The sequence below is a fragment of the Oncorhynchus masou genome, chromosome 16 (assembly GCF_036934945.1).
Source record: "Oncorhynchus masou masou isolate Uvic2021 chromosome 16, UVic_Omas_1.1, whole genome shotgun sequence".
Lineage (NCBI taxonomy): Eukaryota > Metazoa > Chordata > Actinopteri > Salmoniformes > Salmonidae > Oncorhynchus > Oncorhynchus masou.
The window spans coordinates 24886048-24903919 of NC_088227.1; the positions used below are offsets into that span (position 1 = coordinate 24886048).

The 17872-nt window shown below is 42.3% G+C and overlaps 1 protein-coding gene across 2 annotated transcripts in view; it reads right to left on the minus strand.

The window, feature by feature from the left end:
* Positions 1-17872, minus strand: part of mthfd1l (methylenetetrahydrofolate dehydrogenase (NADP+ dependent) 1 like) — an 86557-nt gene that overhangs the window by 49468 nt on the left and 19217 nt on the right. For both annotated transcript variants that reach the window (XM_064991294.1, XM_064991293.1), the window contains exons 16-18: positions 13977-14053; positions 7768-7908; positions 995-1063 (exon numbers count right to left, since the gene is read on the minus strand). In XM_064991294.1, the coding sequence (XP_064847366.1) occupies positions 995-1063; positions 7768-7908; positions 13977-14053 (287 nt within the window). The remainder of the gene's footprint in view (positions 1-994; positions 1064-7767; positions 7909-13976; positions 14054-17872) is intronic.

Sequence of the window (17872 nt, forward strand, 5' to 3'; positions counted from 1 at the left end):
GAAAAATAATGTGTTGATGATTTTCTCCCCCCGAGAGTTAATGCATTTCCTGCCTGGGCTGCAGGACAGTGAAATTACGACATTAACACGTCATGGTACTTTGAAGGAGTCCCAAAACTCCCGCATATCAACCAATCAGCATCCAGGATCCAAATAACCAGTTTTATAATTCAGAATAACCCTTTGAGTGAGTTGGACTGATTTGATCCAGTATTTGAGTTTCCATTGTGTGGTCATTGAAACATTAATTATTATTTACAATCATTAAATTACAATTAATTCTACAGTTCTCCTTGTAATGTAATCAATTAGAATCATTCAATTCGAGTGTTCAACAATGGAAGGCATAATGACATTGCTCTGGAGACGGTTCCAGAGGCTCTCCCTGAGGGCAGGTCCACTACAGACACACCAGCCCCAGCAGTCAGAGGGGGCCAGATCAAGATGTATTCCAGCTCTTTATCAGTTTAATCATTCAGTCCATCAGTCCTAATCTCCGTCTCCCCCCCATCTCTATTCCTCCATCGCTTCAGAGAGAATCGGGTATGGGCGTTTCCACTAGCATGGGCCAGTCAGAGGTCACACGTGTGTGTGTGTGTGTGTGTGTGTGTGTGTCTGAACGTACACGGTCATGTCTCAGAGAACAATGAGATGCAGATGTACAGAGAGTCAGGGTAAACATCTGGACCATCACACCCAACCTCAACTGATTGCTCTTCAGTTCAATACTAAACAACTGCTCTTAGCTCACAGCTACACTCATTTCCCAGTCTCTAACAACTTGGAATGTATAAATCTAAGAGGATTGGACACGTGTTAATAAAATGGCAAAAGTTTAGAAAATATTGCTCTGATAGCCTACGTGGAATTTTCTGGATCGTCCTGAACAACAGCGCAGTCATCACCCTGTCTTTGACAACATCGTTGCCCTCTCTCTATAACGGTATTCATCTCATGCTTGGATAGCAACGAGGATGTGTGGTTAGAGACTCACTTCTAGGGTCTGCATAAGGGTAGGCTTGATGGCATCCTTCATGAGCACCGCAAGTGCTCCACTCACACCCTGAGAGAGAGAAAGAGAAGTTGTTAGTGCTGAAATTCTTGAAGGGATTTTACAGTATCCTACTAATAAAATAACCAGTAAGCATGCAAACCACACAATAAAATGGCTGTTAAAGCAATTCAAAACCAAAACCCATATTTCCATACACATATCTATGACACACACACGGCCCATCCCTACTTATCATCATTTCCAAAATCCAGTCTGGCCTGGTTGTGTGTTTTCCAGTCACTGCGGTATTCCTGATTATCCATAACAGAATATGGGATCCTCCTCAGTGAGCCAGGCCTATATGGCGCAACAACACCACCACCACATCCAGTTGGGGGGGGGGGGGTGTCAGAGACACCTGGGCCAACATGACTCCACAGTGGAGCTAAGTTATGGGTTTCAAGGGCAGCTGGGGGCCATTTTGGGTCAAAAGAGATCCATGTTGCGTGCTCAAGCTCCTCTGTCTCCTGAGAGGCCCAGCAACCACCCTGCCTAGTCTCCATAATGGCAGGGACATGATAGTGGAGGGTCACTAGGGGTTAAATCCCTACAAAACCTGGTGGGGAAGCTACTTTTTACCTATAATAACACCATAAACTTGACCTCTACGAACAAAGGTTCAACCATTTTGAATGTTATATTGTTTTTGTGCATCTCTGAGTGATGTTCTATCGATTCCCTGAGTCATTTACTGTCTTCATTTGTATCCGAGTTAGTGGCGTTCAAGCAGGCAGAAATCCAGCCAGTATGACGTAACACTGTGATAAAGTCTCTCTCACTACACTGGAAGTTAATAGGAATACAACTTCCAGATCACAAAAACGTCTATCATACATTTCAATACGGGCCGATGTCATAACTCGGGGGGATCCCTTCTTTCGAACGAGCCATTGATCATATTTTTGTGATATTCCTACTTAGGGCTGTGGGTTTGTCAGCCGGTTATTGGTCATACAAAAGACTGCTGGTCTCATGGTAATTGACAGTTTAGCATTTCCAGGCTTCCACACATACAGTGGGGCAAAAAAGTATTTAGTCAGCCACCAATTGTGCAAGTTCTCCCACTTAAAAAGATGAGAGAGGCCTGTAATTTTCATCATAGGTACACTTCAAATATGACAGACAAAATGAGAAAAGAAATCCAGAAAATCACATTGTAGGATTTTTAATTAATTTATTTGCAAATTATGGTGGAAAATAAGTATTTGGTCAATAACAAAAGTTTCTCAATACATTGTTATATACCCTTTGTTGGCAATGACATAGGTCAAACATTTTCTGTAAGTCTTCACAAGGTTTTCACACACTGTTGCTGTTATTTTGGCCCATTCCTCCATGCAGATCTCCTCTAGAGCAGTGATGTTTTGGGGCTGTTGCTGGGCAACACGGACTTTCAACTCCCTCCAAAGATTTTCTATGGGGTTGAGATCTGGAGACTGGCTAGGCCACTCCAGGACCTTGAAATGCTTCTTACGAAGCCACTCCTTCGTTGCCCCGGCGGTGTGTTTGGGATCATTGTCATGCTGAAAGACCCAGCCACATTTCATCTTCAATGACCTTGCTGATGGGAGGTTTTCACTCAAAATCTCACAATACATGGCCCCATTCATTTGTTCCTTTACACAGATCAGTCATCCTGGTCCATTCGCAGGATAACACCCCCAAAGTGTAGGTATTTATTTTTATTTATTTATTACCTTTATTTAACTAGGCAAGTCCGTTAAGAACAAATTCTTATTTTCAATGACAGCCTAGGAACAGTGGGTTAACTGCCTGTTCAGGGGCAGAATGACAGATTTGTACCTTGTCAGCTCAGGGGTTTGAACTTGCAACCTTCCGGTTACTAGTCCAACGCGCTACCCTGCCTCACCAGGTGTTCTTTGGATGCAACTCAGCATTCTTTGCCCTCCAAACACGACGAGTTGAGTTTTTACCAAAAAGTTATATTTTGGTTTCATCTGACCATATGACATTCTCCCAATCTTCTTCTGGATCATCCAAATGCTCTCTGGCAAACTTCAGACGGGCCTGGGCATGTACTGGCTTAAGCAGGGGGACACGTCTGGAACTGCAGGATTTGAGTCCCTGGCGGCGTAGTGTGTTACTGATGGTAGGCTTTGTTACTTTGGTCCCAGCTCTCTGCAGGTCATTCACTAGGTCCCCTCGTGTGGTTCTGGGATTTTTGCTCACCGTTCTTGTGATCATTTTGATCCCACGGGGTGAGATCTTGCGTGGAGCCCGAGATCGAGGGAGACTATCAGTGGTCTTGTATGTCTTCCATTTCCTAATAATTGCTCCCACAGTTGATTTCTTCAAACCAAGCTGCTTACCTATTGCAGATTCAGTCTTCCCAGCCTGGTGCAGGTCTACAATTTTGTTTCTGGTGTCCTTTGACAGCTCTTTGGTCTTAGCCATAGTGGAGTTTGGAGTGTGACTGTTTGAGGTTGTGGACAGGTGTCTTTTATACTGATAACAATTTCAAACAGGTGCCATTAGTAGAGGTAACGAGTGGAGGACAGAGGAGCCTCTTAAAGAAGAAGTTACAGGTTTGTGAGAGCCAGAAATCTTGCTTGTTTGTAGGTGAGCAAATACTTATTTTCCACCATAATTTGCAAATAAATTCATTAAAAATTACAGGCCTCTCTCATCTTTTTAAGTGGGAGACCTTCACACACACACACACACACACATCTATTTAAATATACACCATCACAATATATTTTAGTCAAGTCTAAAGAAACATGACATGAAGAAAATGTATTTCAGAAGAACAGAATATGAGTTGGCTTACTGTATGTCTGGCTATGCTCCATGCCATAGGCTTGTTCATTTAAGTGAAAATATATGGTTATAAGTACCATTATTTTATATGATTTTATTTTAGGAAGAATATAATTTAACTTAGCTGGGGAAAAAACATTTATTATGGAGCAAGAGTGCATATGAAGTGGATATTAAGAGTAAAAGTGATCACTTGAAAAAGGTCCTAAATGCCAGATTTAGAGTTATTTGGCAAATTTAGTTGTGAATGAAACAAACCTTAGAATGTCTTAGAAATCAAAACATATATGGGCTGCATGGAGCGACTATCTGCTATTGATTTGAGGAAAAAACCTTGCCTCAGGCTGCACAGCTGTCAAATAATTTTACATTTAGAATGGTCCATGATTAAATGGTTAGGAGCAGGGGGGGGGGGCATCTGTCTGCACTCCAATAGGGATTGGAGGACTCTGGCTTTCCCGCCGGTCTGGTAGGCTACTTCAGCTTTATAGCGGAGCATAATATGACCAGCTGAGAAATAAATACACCTCTTATTTCACTGCACGCATCAACCACTGTTTGAGGAGTATGGTCTCGCTGCCAGAAAGGTGATGTTCCGCCCAAACTCTATGCCATGGGCTCTCCAACCTTGTTCCTGCAGCTACCCCGTAGTTAATTTGGGAAAAGTGAAAATCTGTTTGGGAACATCGATATTAACATGTTTTTGCAACGAAACACATTTAACTTAACTGTTGACAGCCAGTCTGCGCACTCGAGAAAGGAATAGAGGAGGAAGAGATGGAAACGCATGGTGGTGAGATTCTGTATAGCTAAAGGTAATGTCACCCAAACAAGAAAATACATGTTTTACATTTAAAACAACAATCCCTATTACTAGGCTGTTCAAATACAAATTGTAGACTAACGGTAAGCCACCCTGCACAATCAATGAATCAACAGCATGGTCTAAGGCTATACGTTCTGTCCAGACTCATGGATATACATGTTGGAGCGTAGCGTAAGGTAACCAGTCCATCTAGTGTGCACAATAATACAGTCCACACTCAGTTATGTATCAAAGAAATCGTAATATGCAGTAGTCTATGTATTGTATAATGGTACAATCATAATTTTAATTCAGGTTATTTTTGGGCCTGGGCTCATATGCCTAAACTCTAATATACATATGGGTGTTTTTAATTCATCATCACCTTAGAAAGCGCTGTTCATATGGTTTACACTGTTGCAATCTGCTGACGAACTTTATTCACATTAATCACAGTGAGGGGAGCTATAAAAATATGATAAGCTGTTTTGATAAGTGTTGGATTTGATTGCATTTGCATTGTTCTCAAAAGTGAAGATAAAGAATTACATGCATAATCGCATTTATTATAAAATGTGAATTTTTATGGTTAAAATGATCTTCCCCAAACTTGAAACTCACTAGCAGCCTATGTATGTATGTATGCCAGTTAGGGTCTACACCTGTTGGAAAGCAGATGAACGTGCTTCATTTGAAGAAGTTATGTGTAACTTCAGCTGTTATTTCTAAAACATTAGCAAAACATATAGCCAGACTACATAAGGTGTGCCACTATGATTTGCTTTACTGCACAAGCTGGGCATAATTTAAAAGTGATAGGCTAATATTGTCACCCATCAGACTAACCTTAATTTGATGTAGTCTTTACATATACTAAATAATATATACAGTACCAGTTGAAAGTTTGGACACACCTACTCATTCCAGGGTTTTTCAGTATTTTTTTACTATTCTCTACATTGTAGAATAATAGTGAAGACATCAAAACTATGAAATAACAGCTTTGCACAATCTTGGCATTCTCTCAACCAGCTTCATGGGGTAGTCACCTGGACACACTTCAATTAACATGTGTGCCTTGTTAAAAGTACATTTGTGGAATTTCTTTCCTTCTTAATGCATTTGAGCCAATCAGTTGTGTTGTGACAAGGTAGGGTTGGTATGCAGAAGATGGCCCTATTTGGTAAAAGACCATGTCCACATTATGGCAAGAAAGGTTCAAATAAGCAGAGAGAAACGACAGCCCATCATTACTTTAAAGACACGAAGGTCAGTCAATTCAAAAAAATTCAAATAACTTTGAAAGTTTCTTCAAGTCACAAAAACCATCAAGCGCTATGATGAAACTGGCTCTAATGAGGACTGCCACAGGAAAGGAAGACCCAGAATTACCTCTGCTGCAGAGGATAAGTTCATTAGAGTTACTGTTGCCAGAGATATTATAGAAAGAAGATAGAAATCCAATGAATGAGTGAACACATAATGCCCCATCCAGCAGACTGTCGACCAATCGCGTTCACGTTGTCAAGCTGTGTCATGCGGTTGCTAAACTAATCATCAAGCAATCCCTTTTCAAAGAGAAACGTTCCTATTTTCCTCGAAAGTATGAAATGTCACGATTCCAAAGCTATACGATACTACAGATAGCAAGTTAATCATCTCACATCTCGGAAAAGATTTGTAATGTTGTACTTCTTTTTGATGAAATTCTAGCTAATGTTGGGTTTTTGAGCTAGCGCCCAATAGACCCATTCACTCATTGACAGAGAGCGCGCTTTGTCCAACAATCGTCCAGAATGCACCATGCAGCCCATTGATGTAGCATGGGCAAAGTTTCCCCATCTCCTCAAAAGTATACCTGCTGTTGTGAATGTTAAGACTCCACTCTGAGGGACATCGATCTACATGTTGAACAATGTGAGATTGTAGACTCCTAAATTTATAGTGCAGTTTCTTTTGCCGATTTTACAGGTAACTAGCTATGTTACATGCTGATATTGTCTTTGGTATTAGTGTGTAGCTAAATTTGCTAGCTACACTAGCTGACCAAAAGTATGTGGACACCTGCTCCAGAGTACAATGGCGACGAGCTTTACACCACACCAGCCGAGACTTGGTATTGCGCGTGGTGATCTTAGGCTTGTGTGCAGCTGCTCAGCCACAGAAACCCATTTCATGAAGCTCCCAACGAACAGTTCTTGTGCTGATGTTGCTTCCAGAGGCAGTTTGGAACTCGTAGTGAGTGTTGCAACAAAGGACAGATGATTTTTATGCGTTACAGCACTCGGCGGTCCCATTCTGTGAGCTTGTGTGGCTTACCACTTCACGACGGAGCCGTTGTTGCAACTAGACGTTTCCACTTCACAATAGTAGCACTTATAGTTGACCGGGGCAGTTCCAGCAGTACAGAAGTAGACGAACAGACTTGTTGGAAAGGTGGCATCCTATGATGGTGCCACGTTGAATGTCACTGAGCTCTTCAGTAAGGCCATTCTACTGCCAATGTTTCTCTATGTAGATTGCATGGCTGTGTGCTCGATTTTATACACCTGTCAGCAACGGGTGTAGCTGAAATAGCCGAATCCACTAAAATAAATAAATAAGAGTATCTCCCTAGCTAGTTGCTTGCCACCCCATAGAAAGCATTGCATTGTGGATTTTGTAGTCAATTGGAGCTGCAACGGATTTCCACTATGATTTTCCATGTTGCTACCAACCTTAATATAACACCAAAATGAAACATTTGTCTCATGACATCTGTGATAATGTTAATGTGTTGACTGAGTTTAAGTAACACATATCCTGCCAAATCTCCACTTGACAAGATAATCAGGAAGGACAAGAGAGACAAAAGGAGCTTAGGGAAGAGGTCTTGACATATGACAGCCTTCGTAATGTTTTATAGGCTGATGTTAAAGTACGCTATGGCCATTAAAGTAATTTCTGACTGATGTCTTTAAGTGGAACAATACTGCAACTGATTAGCCCTAACTGAAACCGTTTAGCTCTCATCACACACACACGCTTGCAACAGCAGGATTGTGGGTTCGATTCCTGGAGCCAACCTTATGTAAAATGTATGCACGCATGATTTTGGATAATGGTATTTATTATATGATTATATTACCAGGTCCTCTGCTGTGACGGGCTGTCCACTGCGGCTGCTGCCCACCACCATACGTCCCAGTCTGGTCTTCATGTCCCCCAGTCCATCAGCTAGGGCCAGGATAGCCATGATCTCACTGGCCACAGCTATGTCAAACTGGGTCTACACAGGGGGAGACAAACATTGTGTGTATTTACAGACGATATCAAAATCTCAATGGCCACTGCTATGTCAAACTGGGTCTACACAGGAGAGAAATATGTACACACACACACACACACACACACACACACACACACACACACACACACACACACACACACACACACACACACACACACACACACAGCATCAATGGCCACTGCTATGTCAAACTGGGGCTGCACAAGAGAGAGACGAGGGTCATTCCACCTCAAAAAGCACAAGAAAGAGGGTTGAGACCCACCCTTTCAGATTATTTTTCTGAGAAATTAAGCTAATTGATTGGACCCAAATAGGTCATTTTAATTTATAAGATTCTGATAATATTCAATAAATATAGTACCCAACATACAATTCGGACCAAACTTCTTCCTACCAATGAGTGAGACATGAGGAATAAATGTTTAAATAAAAAGCCATCCACGGATCCCCCATGCCAATCCCATCCCAACAACTAGTATACAGCATCAGTTATCCATTTTTGACCAGTAGTATGAAGCTGTGGCTTGGAGTATTGCTTCTCCATACTATGTAATGTATTCCCTGTTAATCTGGTGAAATGTTTTTCCCCTGTTCAGAGAAATTAGTAATTGAAGTCACTTGCATTATTTACCATAAAGTAGTGTGAAAGTACCAGGTTTTTTGTTCTGGCTTTATCGCCACACTTATCCATTCTGCTGGTCTCTTGTGTTTATTAAATAGATAACAACATTTCCTTTGCAACTTTGGATAGAAAACCAATAGATTTGGCTCATTCCGAAAATAAATTGTGTGGTCATCCTCAAGCCAGTCCTCCATGAAAGCAATTACTTTCTAGCAACCTACTGATTATTCAACCCAATTCTCCTTGAATAGTCCAACAACTGGCCACTTTCTGAGAGCGCTATCCCAACGCAATTCTCACATGAAGACTTTTCCTACAGGTCCAAAGCTTTGGAGAAATGGGCTTTATTGTGACTAGTGACCATTAACTTCTTTGGGACTGGGGGGCAGTATTGAGTAGCATGGATAATAAGGTGCCCAGAGTAAACTGCCTGCTACTCAGGCCCAAAAGCTAGAATATGCATATACCGTAATTTCAGGACTATTAAGCGCACCTGAATATAAACCGCACACACTGAATTATTAAAAAATATGTATTTTGTACATAAATAAGCCGCAGATGTCTATAAGCCGCATGTGCCTACCAGTACATTGAAACAAATTAACTTTACACAGCCTTTAAACGAAACACGGCTTGTAAGAAAAATTAAACAGTAGCCTACCAAGAAAGTCATTGGTCACTATCTTCCTCCTCCTGTGCACTGAAACCACTGAAGTCATCTCCTTCGGTGTCGGAGTTGAATAGCCTCAGAATTGCTTCATCCGATGTTGGATCGTTTTCATTGTCGCTCTCGTCACTTTCATCCAGAGGCAAATTCCCCGCTGAGCTCAAGCTGCCCCTTCAACACGCAGCAGTCCAGCCTTTCGAAATCCGTTGATGATAGTGGATTTTTTGACAATGCTCCATGCTGTCAGGACCCACTGGCAGACTTGACCATAAGTTGCTCTTCGCATGCGGCCCGTTTTAGTGAAGGATTTCTCCCCACTTGTCATCCAAGCCTCCCACCTTAAATGTACGATTTACACTAATGTCAAGTGGCTGCAAATACTTTGGGCCATCTGCTTTTCTTCTCTCTGAAAGCTTTTGTTGTCTTTTTGCACTGAGTCAGTTCCTCACGCTGCTGTTTCCAACGTCTTATCATCGACTCATTAAGGCCAAGCTCCCATGCAGCAGCTCTATTTCCTTTTCCAACAGCCAGATCAATTGCCTTCAACTTGAAAGCTGCATCATATGCATTTCTCTGTTTCTTTGCCATGATGAGGGTGACAAAATTACTACAGTAATAGAATGATGGGAAGTTTGAGCGTGCTCGATTTACGTCACATTATGTGACGGTGCTCATTTTTTTGGCGGCATGAATCTTGTGAAAGCGGGAAAAATCCATAAATTAGCCGCGTCATTGTATAAACCGCGAGGTTCAAAGGGTGGGAATAAAGTAGCGGCTTATAGTACGGAAATTACGGTAATTAGTAGATCTGGATAGAAAACACTGAAGTTTCTAAAACTGTTTGAGTGATGTCTGTTAGTATAACAGAACTCATATGGCAGGCAAAAACCATAGAAAAAACCCAACCAGGAAGTGGGAAATATGAAGTTTGTAGTTTTTCAAGTCATTGCCTATCGGATATACAGCGTCTATGGGGTCATATTGCACTTCCTAAGGCTTCCACTAGATGCCAACAGTCTTTAGAACCTTGCTTGAGGCTTCTACTGTGAAGGGGGAGAGAATGAGAGCTGTTTCAACCAGATGTCTGGCAAAGTGCCATGAGCTCAGTCTTGCATGTGCTCGTGAGAGCAACCTGTGTTCCAATGCATTTCTAAAGACAAAGGAATTCTCCAGTTGAAACATTATTGAAGATTTATGATAAAAACATCTTAAAGATTGATTCTATACCTCGTTTGACATGTTTCTACGAACTGTAATTTGACATTTCGTCTGAACTTTCGCCTGGACTTGCCCACGCCTACTGAGTTTGGATTTGTAAACTAAACGCGCAAACAAAAAGGAGGTATTTGGACATAAATGATGGACTTTATTGAACAAAACAAACACTTATTGAGGAACTGGGATTCCCTGGAGTGCATTCTGATGAAGATCATCAAAAGGTAAGTGAATATTTATAATGCTATTTCTACATTTTGTGACACCTCTCCTTTGGAAAATGGCTGGATGTTTTTCTGTGACTTGGCGCTGACCAAACATAATCGCAAGGTGTGCTTTTGCCATAAAGCGTTTTTGAAATCTGACACAGCGGTTGCATTACGGAGAAGTTTATCTATATTTCCATGCATAACACTTGTATCTTTTATCAATGTTTGTTATGAGTATTTCTGTCATTTGATGTGGCTCTCTGCACTTTCACCGGATGTTCGTTTGAGACAATGCATTTCTGACCATAACACACCAATTTCAAGAGGTTTTTGGACATAAAGATTAACTTTATCGAACAAAACACACATTAATTGTGTAACATGAAGTCCTGTGAGTGCCATTTGATGAAGATCAAAGGTTAGTAATTAATTTAACCACTATTTCTGATTTTTTTGAGGGCTCTCCTTGGCTGGAAAATGGCTTTATGGTTTTCTGTGACTAGGTGCTGACCTAACATAATCGTTTGGTGTGCTTTCGCCGTAAGGCCTATTTGAAATCGGACACTGTGGCTGGATTTACAAGAAGTTTATCTTTAAAATGGTGTAAAATACTTGTATGTTTGAGGAATTTTAATTATGAAATTTCTGTTGTTTTGAATTTGGCGCCCTGCAATTTCACTGGCTGTTGTTGAGGTGGGACGCTAGCATCCCACATATCCTAGAGAGGTTAACCAAATTGGATGTTGGGTACTATATTTATTGAATATTATCTGAATCCGATAAATTAAAATGGCCAATTTGAGTGCAATCAATGAGCTTAATTTCTCAGAGATAAAATTCAAATTTCAACAGAATAATGGTTTCAGGAATGGCAATCTTTCTAACTACAGAAAATGTCAGCACAATCTGAGATGGTGGGTGTCATGGCTTGCTGAAATGATATGGAAAGACTCAAGCAACACAAAAATCTTGAGGTGAAATAAGTCAAACTGAATCAGAGAGGGGAATGACGCAGATAGAGTACACACATACAAACACAACACAGAACACTTGAGAGAGAACAGCGGGGGAGCTGAGGGAGGGATAACACACACACACACACACACACACACACACACTGACATGTTAACTACTAACATATGAGTCTGATTCCATCCCAGTGGATAAGATTCCAAGCCAGACTGCTTTTCTACAGGGCATTAGGCAATATACATTTTTGTAAACACACATGCAGAGTGAGCAGTGTTTCATGGATGTGGCCTAGTTTTCCAAAAGCCTTATCGCGTCAGAGTGATGGGAAAACAATGGAAGGAAGGGCTGTTGTTTATCTTTGTGTGTGTGTGTGTGTGTGTCAAGTTTATTGTAGTAAACATATAACCTTTTTTTTTTGCAAACTGAAATAAAATGATTAACCTGTTTGAAAAACTGAAAATATTATCTAAATAAAATACCATCATGAATCCTCTTCCTTTTTTTATGGTATTTATTCTTTGGTAAATAAATCTAATGTGGTTTTCAAGCATTTTTTCAAATGGGTTTTTCAAGCCTCTGAATCTGGGGGGGGCACATTGAGATTGACTTCATGATTTAAAGACTCAGTGAGACGACGTTGCGATGAGCAGCACCGCAGATTGAGATGAGTGAGATGCACGTTTTTGCTCTCACAGTCACACAGAGTATCTGTGACCGTGCACAGATGCGCTTAACGCTGCTACAAAGTGGTGGCTACGGGACCAAAATGTCTACTACTGTTTACTTTGTGCATCTATGACATCTCGCCGAGTCTGCCTCAGCCTGTCGGCATCTCGCCGAGTCTGCCTCAGCCTGTCGGCATCTCGCCGAGTCTGCCTCAGCCTGTCGGCATCTCGCCGAGTCTGCCTCAGCCTGTCGGCATCTCGCCGAGTCTGCCTCAGCCTGTCGGCATCTCGCCGAGTCTGCCTCAGCCTGTCCGCATCTCGCCGAGTCTGCCTCAGCCTGTCGTATTCAATCTTTCAGTGGGGACCCCATTTATTTAGCCAGAATTTCTGGCGACCCCACCCCAGCTACACAATTTTATTGACTCTGCTGCAATTCCCCACTATGGGTCACGACCCCGACGTTGAATACCACTGCCTTATGCATTACTGCCCCACAGTGGCAAGATGTTATCCCCAAAAACACATTATACAACACATAAATGGCTCCGAGCCTCCCATGCATAGGCTACTTTCTGTCCCTTACACTAAAACTGAAAATAAATATAAAAACGTAAATTAGATCTGAACTGAAACTAACCTGATTTTCAAATAGAAATCTTATTAACACTAATAAAAACACAAAACTATAATAACCTTAGTATTGCGTGTGTGTGCGCCTGCGCGAGAAAGAGATCAATTGTAAAAGATAAATTACATTAACCACACCGACACAACCGCATCGTTAACCGCACCGACACAACCGCATCGTTAACCACACCGACACAGCCGCATCGTTAACCACACCGACACAGCCGCATCGTTAACCACACCGACACAGCCGCATCGTTAACCACACCGACACAACCGCATCGTTAACCACACCGACAACGTATCGCCAGAGTAAAGGCATTAGGCATTTGGACATTTTCTAATACCCCTCCCGATGCTAAGGCCCTGGGGGGCAATAGAGTGCACCACTGGATGAGTGATGAGAGGATGAAAGAGGGAGGGAACGTTGGAGGGACATAAACATAAGCATATGCTTGCTAACGATCCAGGAGAGGACAGTATTTTCTGCTTTCAACATTTGCTTTCACTTAAGGTGCTTGCTTCCCATTGAGGGAAGTGTGTTTATTAGCAGGATTTCATTTAGCCCTCATTAATACTGACAGTTACTGACACACCAACACACTTAATTGTGGAAGACTGGGGGGGGGGGGCGAAGGTCTGTCTCTCTGTGTGTGTATTTAGTGTGTACACGCCAGTCTTTGACGCCATGTCTCAACGATGTGTGTGCACATACTGTATGCACACCTGTTGATAATATGTGGAGTAACCAAAAATGTAATTTACCCCCAATTACAGTGTAAATGCTTGAGCACCGACCATTGAGCCAAACTGGAAGTAATCAGTAAATGAAGGTGTGTAAATGAGTGGTTGGTGGTACATTAGCCAAGACAATGGCCATTAAGATCCCTACATTTTTTATTTATGTATTTACTTTAAGCGACTGAGATTCTACTTGTAATGAAAAGCGCCATATAAAATTAAATACATTATTAAATCAGTGAGTTATCACTCAGGTCATACACATAATCATGTGGTTATAATGTACATAACATTTTAAAGATGTACTGTACATAGATATAACAACATACCTCTCGCACATGTCCTTTCTCAGTGCTGGCCTGTCCTACAGTTATCTTCCTCAGGAAACGATCGTTGGTATCAACCACTACAAGACGGGAAAAAACAACCCCAAAAACATAAATATAGAATACGAATTCATTACATCACACTTAAGATTGCAAAAATCCAGGAACATCAAAAAAAGACTCCTGGAATCAGGATGGAATAAGCACGAAATCCATGAATCTTCCAACCGGGATTCCTGGAAAACCTGGGATTTTTGCAACCCGAATCACATAAATAAAAAAATTAAAAGATTACATCTAAATTGGTGAGCCCCTTCAAAACATCATAATGTTTCAGTGACATGTGGAAAACATCTGATAGAGGCCAGTTTAACGGTCATTCATAAACATGGACCAGGGAGAGCTTTTAAAACCTGTGTGACCCGCTGGTACACAGTATTGAGTCACGTCCTTTACAACCCAACCCTGGTCTGTAAAACCCATTTGGACAGTAAACAGTATTAAAACACATGTATGAAGGGCCTGTAACTGACACACACGACCTAAAGAGACCTCTGGATGACCAGCGCCAGCCAAGAAAAAACACGCATTTCTCAGACTGGAAATAAACACGTTCTCACAGACATAATTAAGACACATGCTCCCAAGTGGCGCAGCGGTCTAAGGCACTGCATCTCAGTGCTAGAGGTGTCACTACAGACCCTGGTTTGATTACAGGCTGTATCACAACCGGCCGTGATTGGGAGTCCCATAGGGCGGCGCACAATTGGCACAGCATCGTCCGGGTTAGGGTTTGGCTGGGGTAGGCAGGCTAAATAAAAATGTAATGGAAAAAGTATAAATTGATAAAGGTAGGCCTATTCAATTTACTAAAATTTCAACTGCGACTTGGCCAAGATAAAGCAAAGCAGTGCGACAAAAACAACAGAGTTACACATGAACAAACGTACAGTCAATAACACAAAAGAAAAATAGAAAAATCTATGCACAGTGTGTGCAAATGTAGAAGAGAAGGGAGGTAAAGGCAATAAATAGGCCATAGAGGCAAAATAATTACAATTTAGCATTAATACTGGAGTGATAGATGTGCAAGTAGAGATACTGGGGTGAGAAAGAGCAAGAGGGTAAGTAATAATATGGTGATGAGGTAGTCGGGTGTGCTATTTACAGACTTACTGTACCTGTACACAGGCAAGCTGCTCTGACAACTGATGCTACAAATTAGAGCGGGAGATATAAAACTCCAGCTTCAGAGATTTTTGCAATTAGTTCCAGTCATTGGCAGGAAAGGCGGCCAAAGTAAGTGTTGGCTTTGGGGATGACCAGTGCAATATACCTGCTGGAGTGCGTGCTACAGGTGGGTGTTGCTATGGTGACCAGTGAGCTGAGTTAAGGCTTGGCTTTACCTAGCAAAGACTTATAGATGACCTGGAGCCAGTGGGTTTGTATATGTAGTGAGAGCCAGCCAGCCAACAAGAGCATACAGGTCGCAGTGGTGGGTAGTATATGGGGCTTTGGTGAAAAAACAGATGGCACTGTGATAGCAAATTGGATGTAGTCTGAGAAGAGTGTTGGGGCTATTTTGTAAATGACATTGCCGAAGTCAAGGATCGGTAGGATAGTCCGTTTTACGAGGGTATGTTTGGCGGCATGAGTGATAGAGGCTTTGTTGCGAAATAGGAAGCAGATTCTAGATTCAATTTTGGATTGGAGATGCTTAATGTGAGTCTGGAAGGAGAGTTTACAGTCTAATCAGACACCCAGGTATTGGTAGTTGTCCACATATTCTAGGTCAGAACCATCCAGAGCAGTGACGCTAATCTGGCAGGAGGGTGCGGGCAGCAATCGGTTGAAGAGCATGCACTTAGTTTTACTAGCATTTAAAAGCAGTTGGAAGCCAAGGAAGGAGTGTTGTATGGTGTGGAAGCTCGTTTGGAGGTTTGTTAGCACAGTGTCCAAAGAAGGCCAGATGTATACAGAATGGTGTCGTCTGTGTAGAAGTGGATCAGAGAATCACCCGCAGCAAGAGCAACATCATTGATATATACAGAGAAAAGAATCAGCCCGAGAACTGAGCCTTGTGGCACCTCCATAGAGACTGCCAGAGGTCCGGACAACAGGCCCTCAGATTTGACACACTGAACTCGATCTGAGAAGTAGTTGGTGAACCAGGTGAGGGAGTCATTTGAGAAGCCAAGGCTATTGACTCGGCCGATAAGAGTGCGGTGATTAACAGAGTCGAAAGCCTTGGCCAGGTCGATGAAGACAGTACTGTGCAGCCGTCTCTTATTGATGGCGGTTATGATATTGTTTAGGACCTTGAGTGTGGCTGAGGTGCACCCATGACCATCTCAGAAACCAGATTGCATAGTGGAAAAGGTACGGTGGGATTCGAAATGGTCGGTGATCTGTTTATTAACTTGGCTTTCGAAGATTTTAGAAAGGCAGGATGGATATAGGTCTATAACAGTTTGGGTTTAGAGTGTCTCCCCCTTTGAAGAGGGGGATGACCACGGCAGATTTCAAATCTTTGGGGATCTCAGACAATACGAAAGACAGGTTAAATAGCCTAGTAATAGGGGATGCAACAATTTTGGCAGATAATTTTAGAAAGAGGGTACAGATTGTCTAGCCCAGCTGATTTGTAGGGATCCAGATTTTGCAGTTCTTTCAGAACATCAGCTGTCTGGATTTGGGTGAAGGAGAAGCGGGAGGGTTTGGGCAAGTTGCTGCAGGGGGTGCTGAGATGTTGGCCAGGGTAGGGATAGACAGGTGGAAAGCATGGCCAGTCGTGGAAAAATACTTATAGAAATTATTGATTATCATAGATTTATCGGTGGTGACAGTGTTTCCTATCCTCAGTGCAGTGGGCAGCTAGGAGGAGGTGCTCTTATTCTCCATGGACTTTAGTGTCCCAAAACTGTTTGGAATTAGTGCTACAGGAAGCAAATTTCTGTTAGGAAAGCTAAGGCAAGCTTTTTCAAACTGAATGAATATATTGGTTCCTGACTTCCCTGAAAAGTTGCATATCACGGGGGCTATTCGATGCTAATACAGAACGCCACAGAATGTTCTTGTGCTGGTCAAGGGCAGTCAAGTCTGGGGTGAACCAAGGGCTATATCTGTTCTTAGTTCTAATTTTTTTTGAATGGGCCATGCTTATTTAAGATGGAGAGAAAAGCACTTTTGAAGAACAACCAGGCATCCTCTACTCACGGGATGAGGTCAATATCCTTCCAGGATACCCGGGCCAGGGCGATTAGAAAGGCCTGCACGCTGAAGTGTTTTAGGGAGCGTTTGACAGTAATGAGGGGTGCTCGTTTGACCATGGACACATTACGCACGCAGGCAATGAGGCAGTGATCGCTGAGATCCTGGTGGAAGACACCAGATGTGTATTTAGAGGGCAGGTGGGTAAGGATGATATCTAAGAGGGTGCCCACGGTTACGGATTTAGGGTTGTACCTGGTAGGATCCTTGATGATTTGTGTAAGATTGAGGGCATCTAGCTTAGATTGTAGGACGCCCGGGGGGTGTTAAGTATGTCCCAGTTTAGGTCACCTAACAGTACGAACTCTGAAGATAGATGGGGGGAGCAATCAATTCACATATGGTGTCCAGGGCACAACTGGGGGCCGAGGGGGGTCTATAACAAGCGGCAACGGTGAGAGACTTGTTTCTGGAAAGGTGGATTTTTAAAAGTAGAAGCTCAAATTGTTTGGGCACAGACCTGGATAGTATGACAGAATTCTGCAGGCTAACTCCGCCCCCTTTGGCAGTTCTATCTTGTCAGAAAATGTCATAATTAGGGATGGAAATTTCAGGATTTTGTGGCTAATCCTAAGCCAGGATTCAGACACCTGGGTTGGCGGACGCTTCTAATGAGGCTTTTGCGGTTA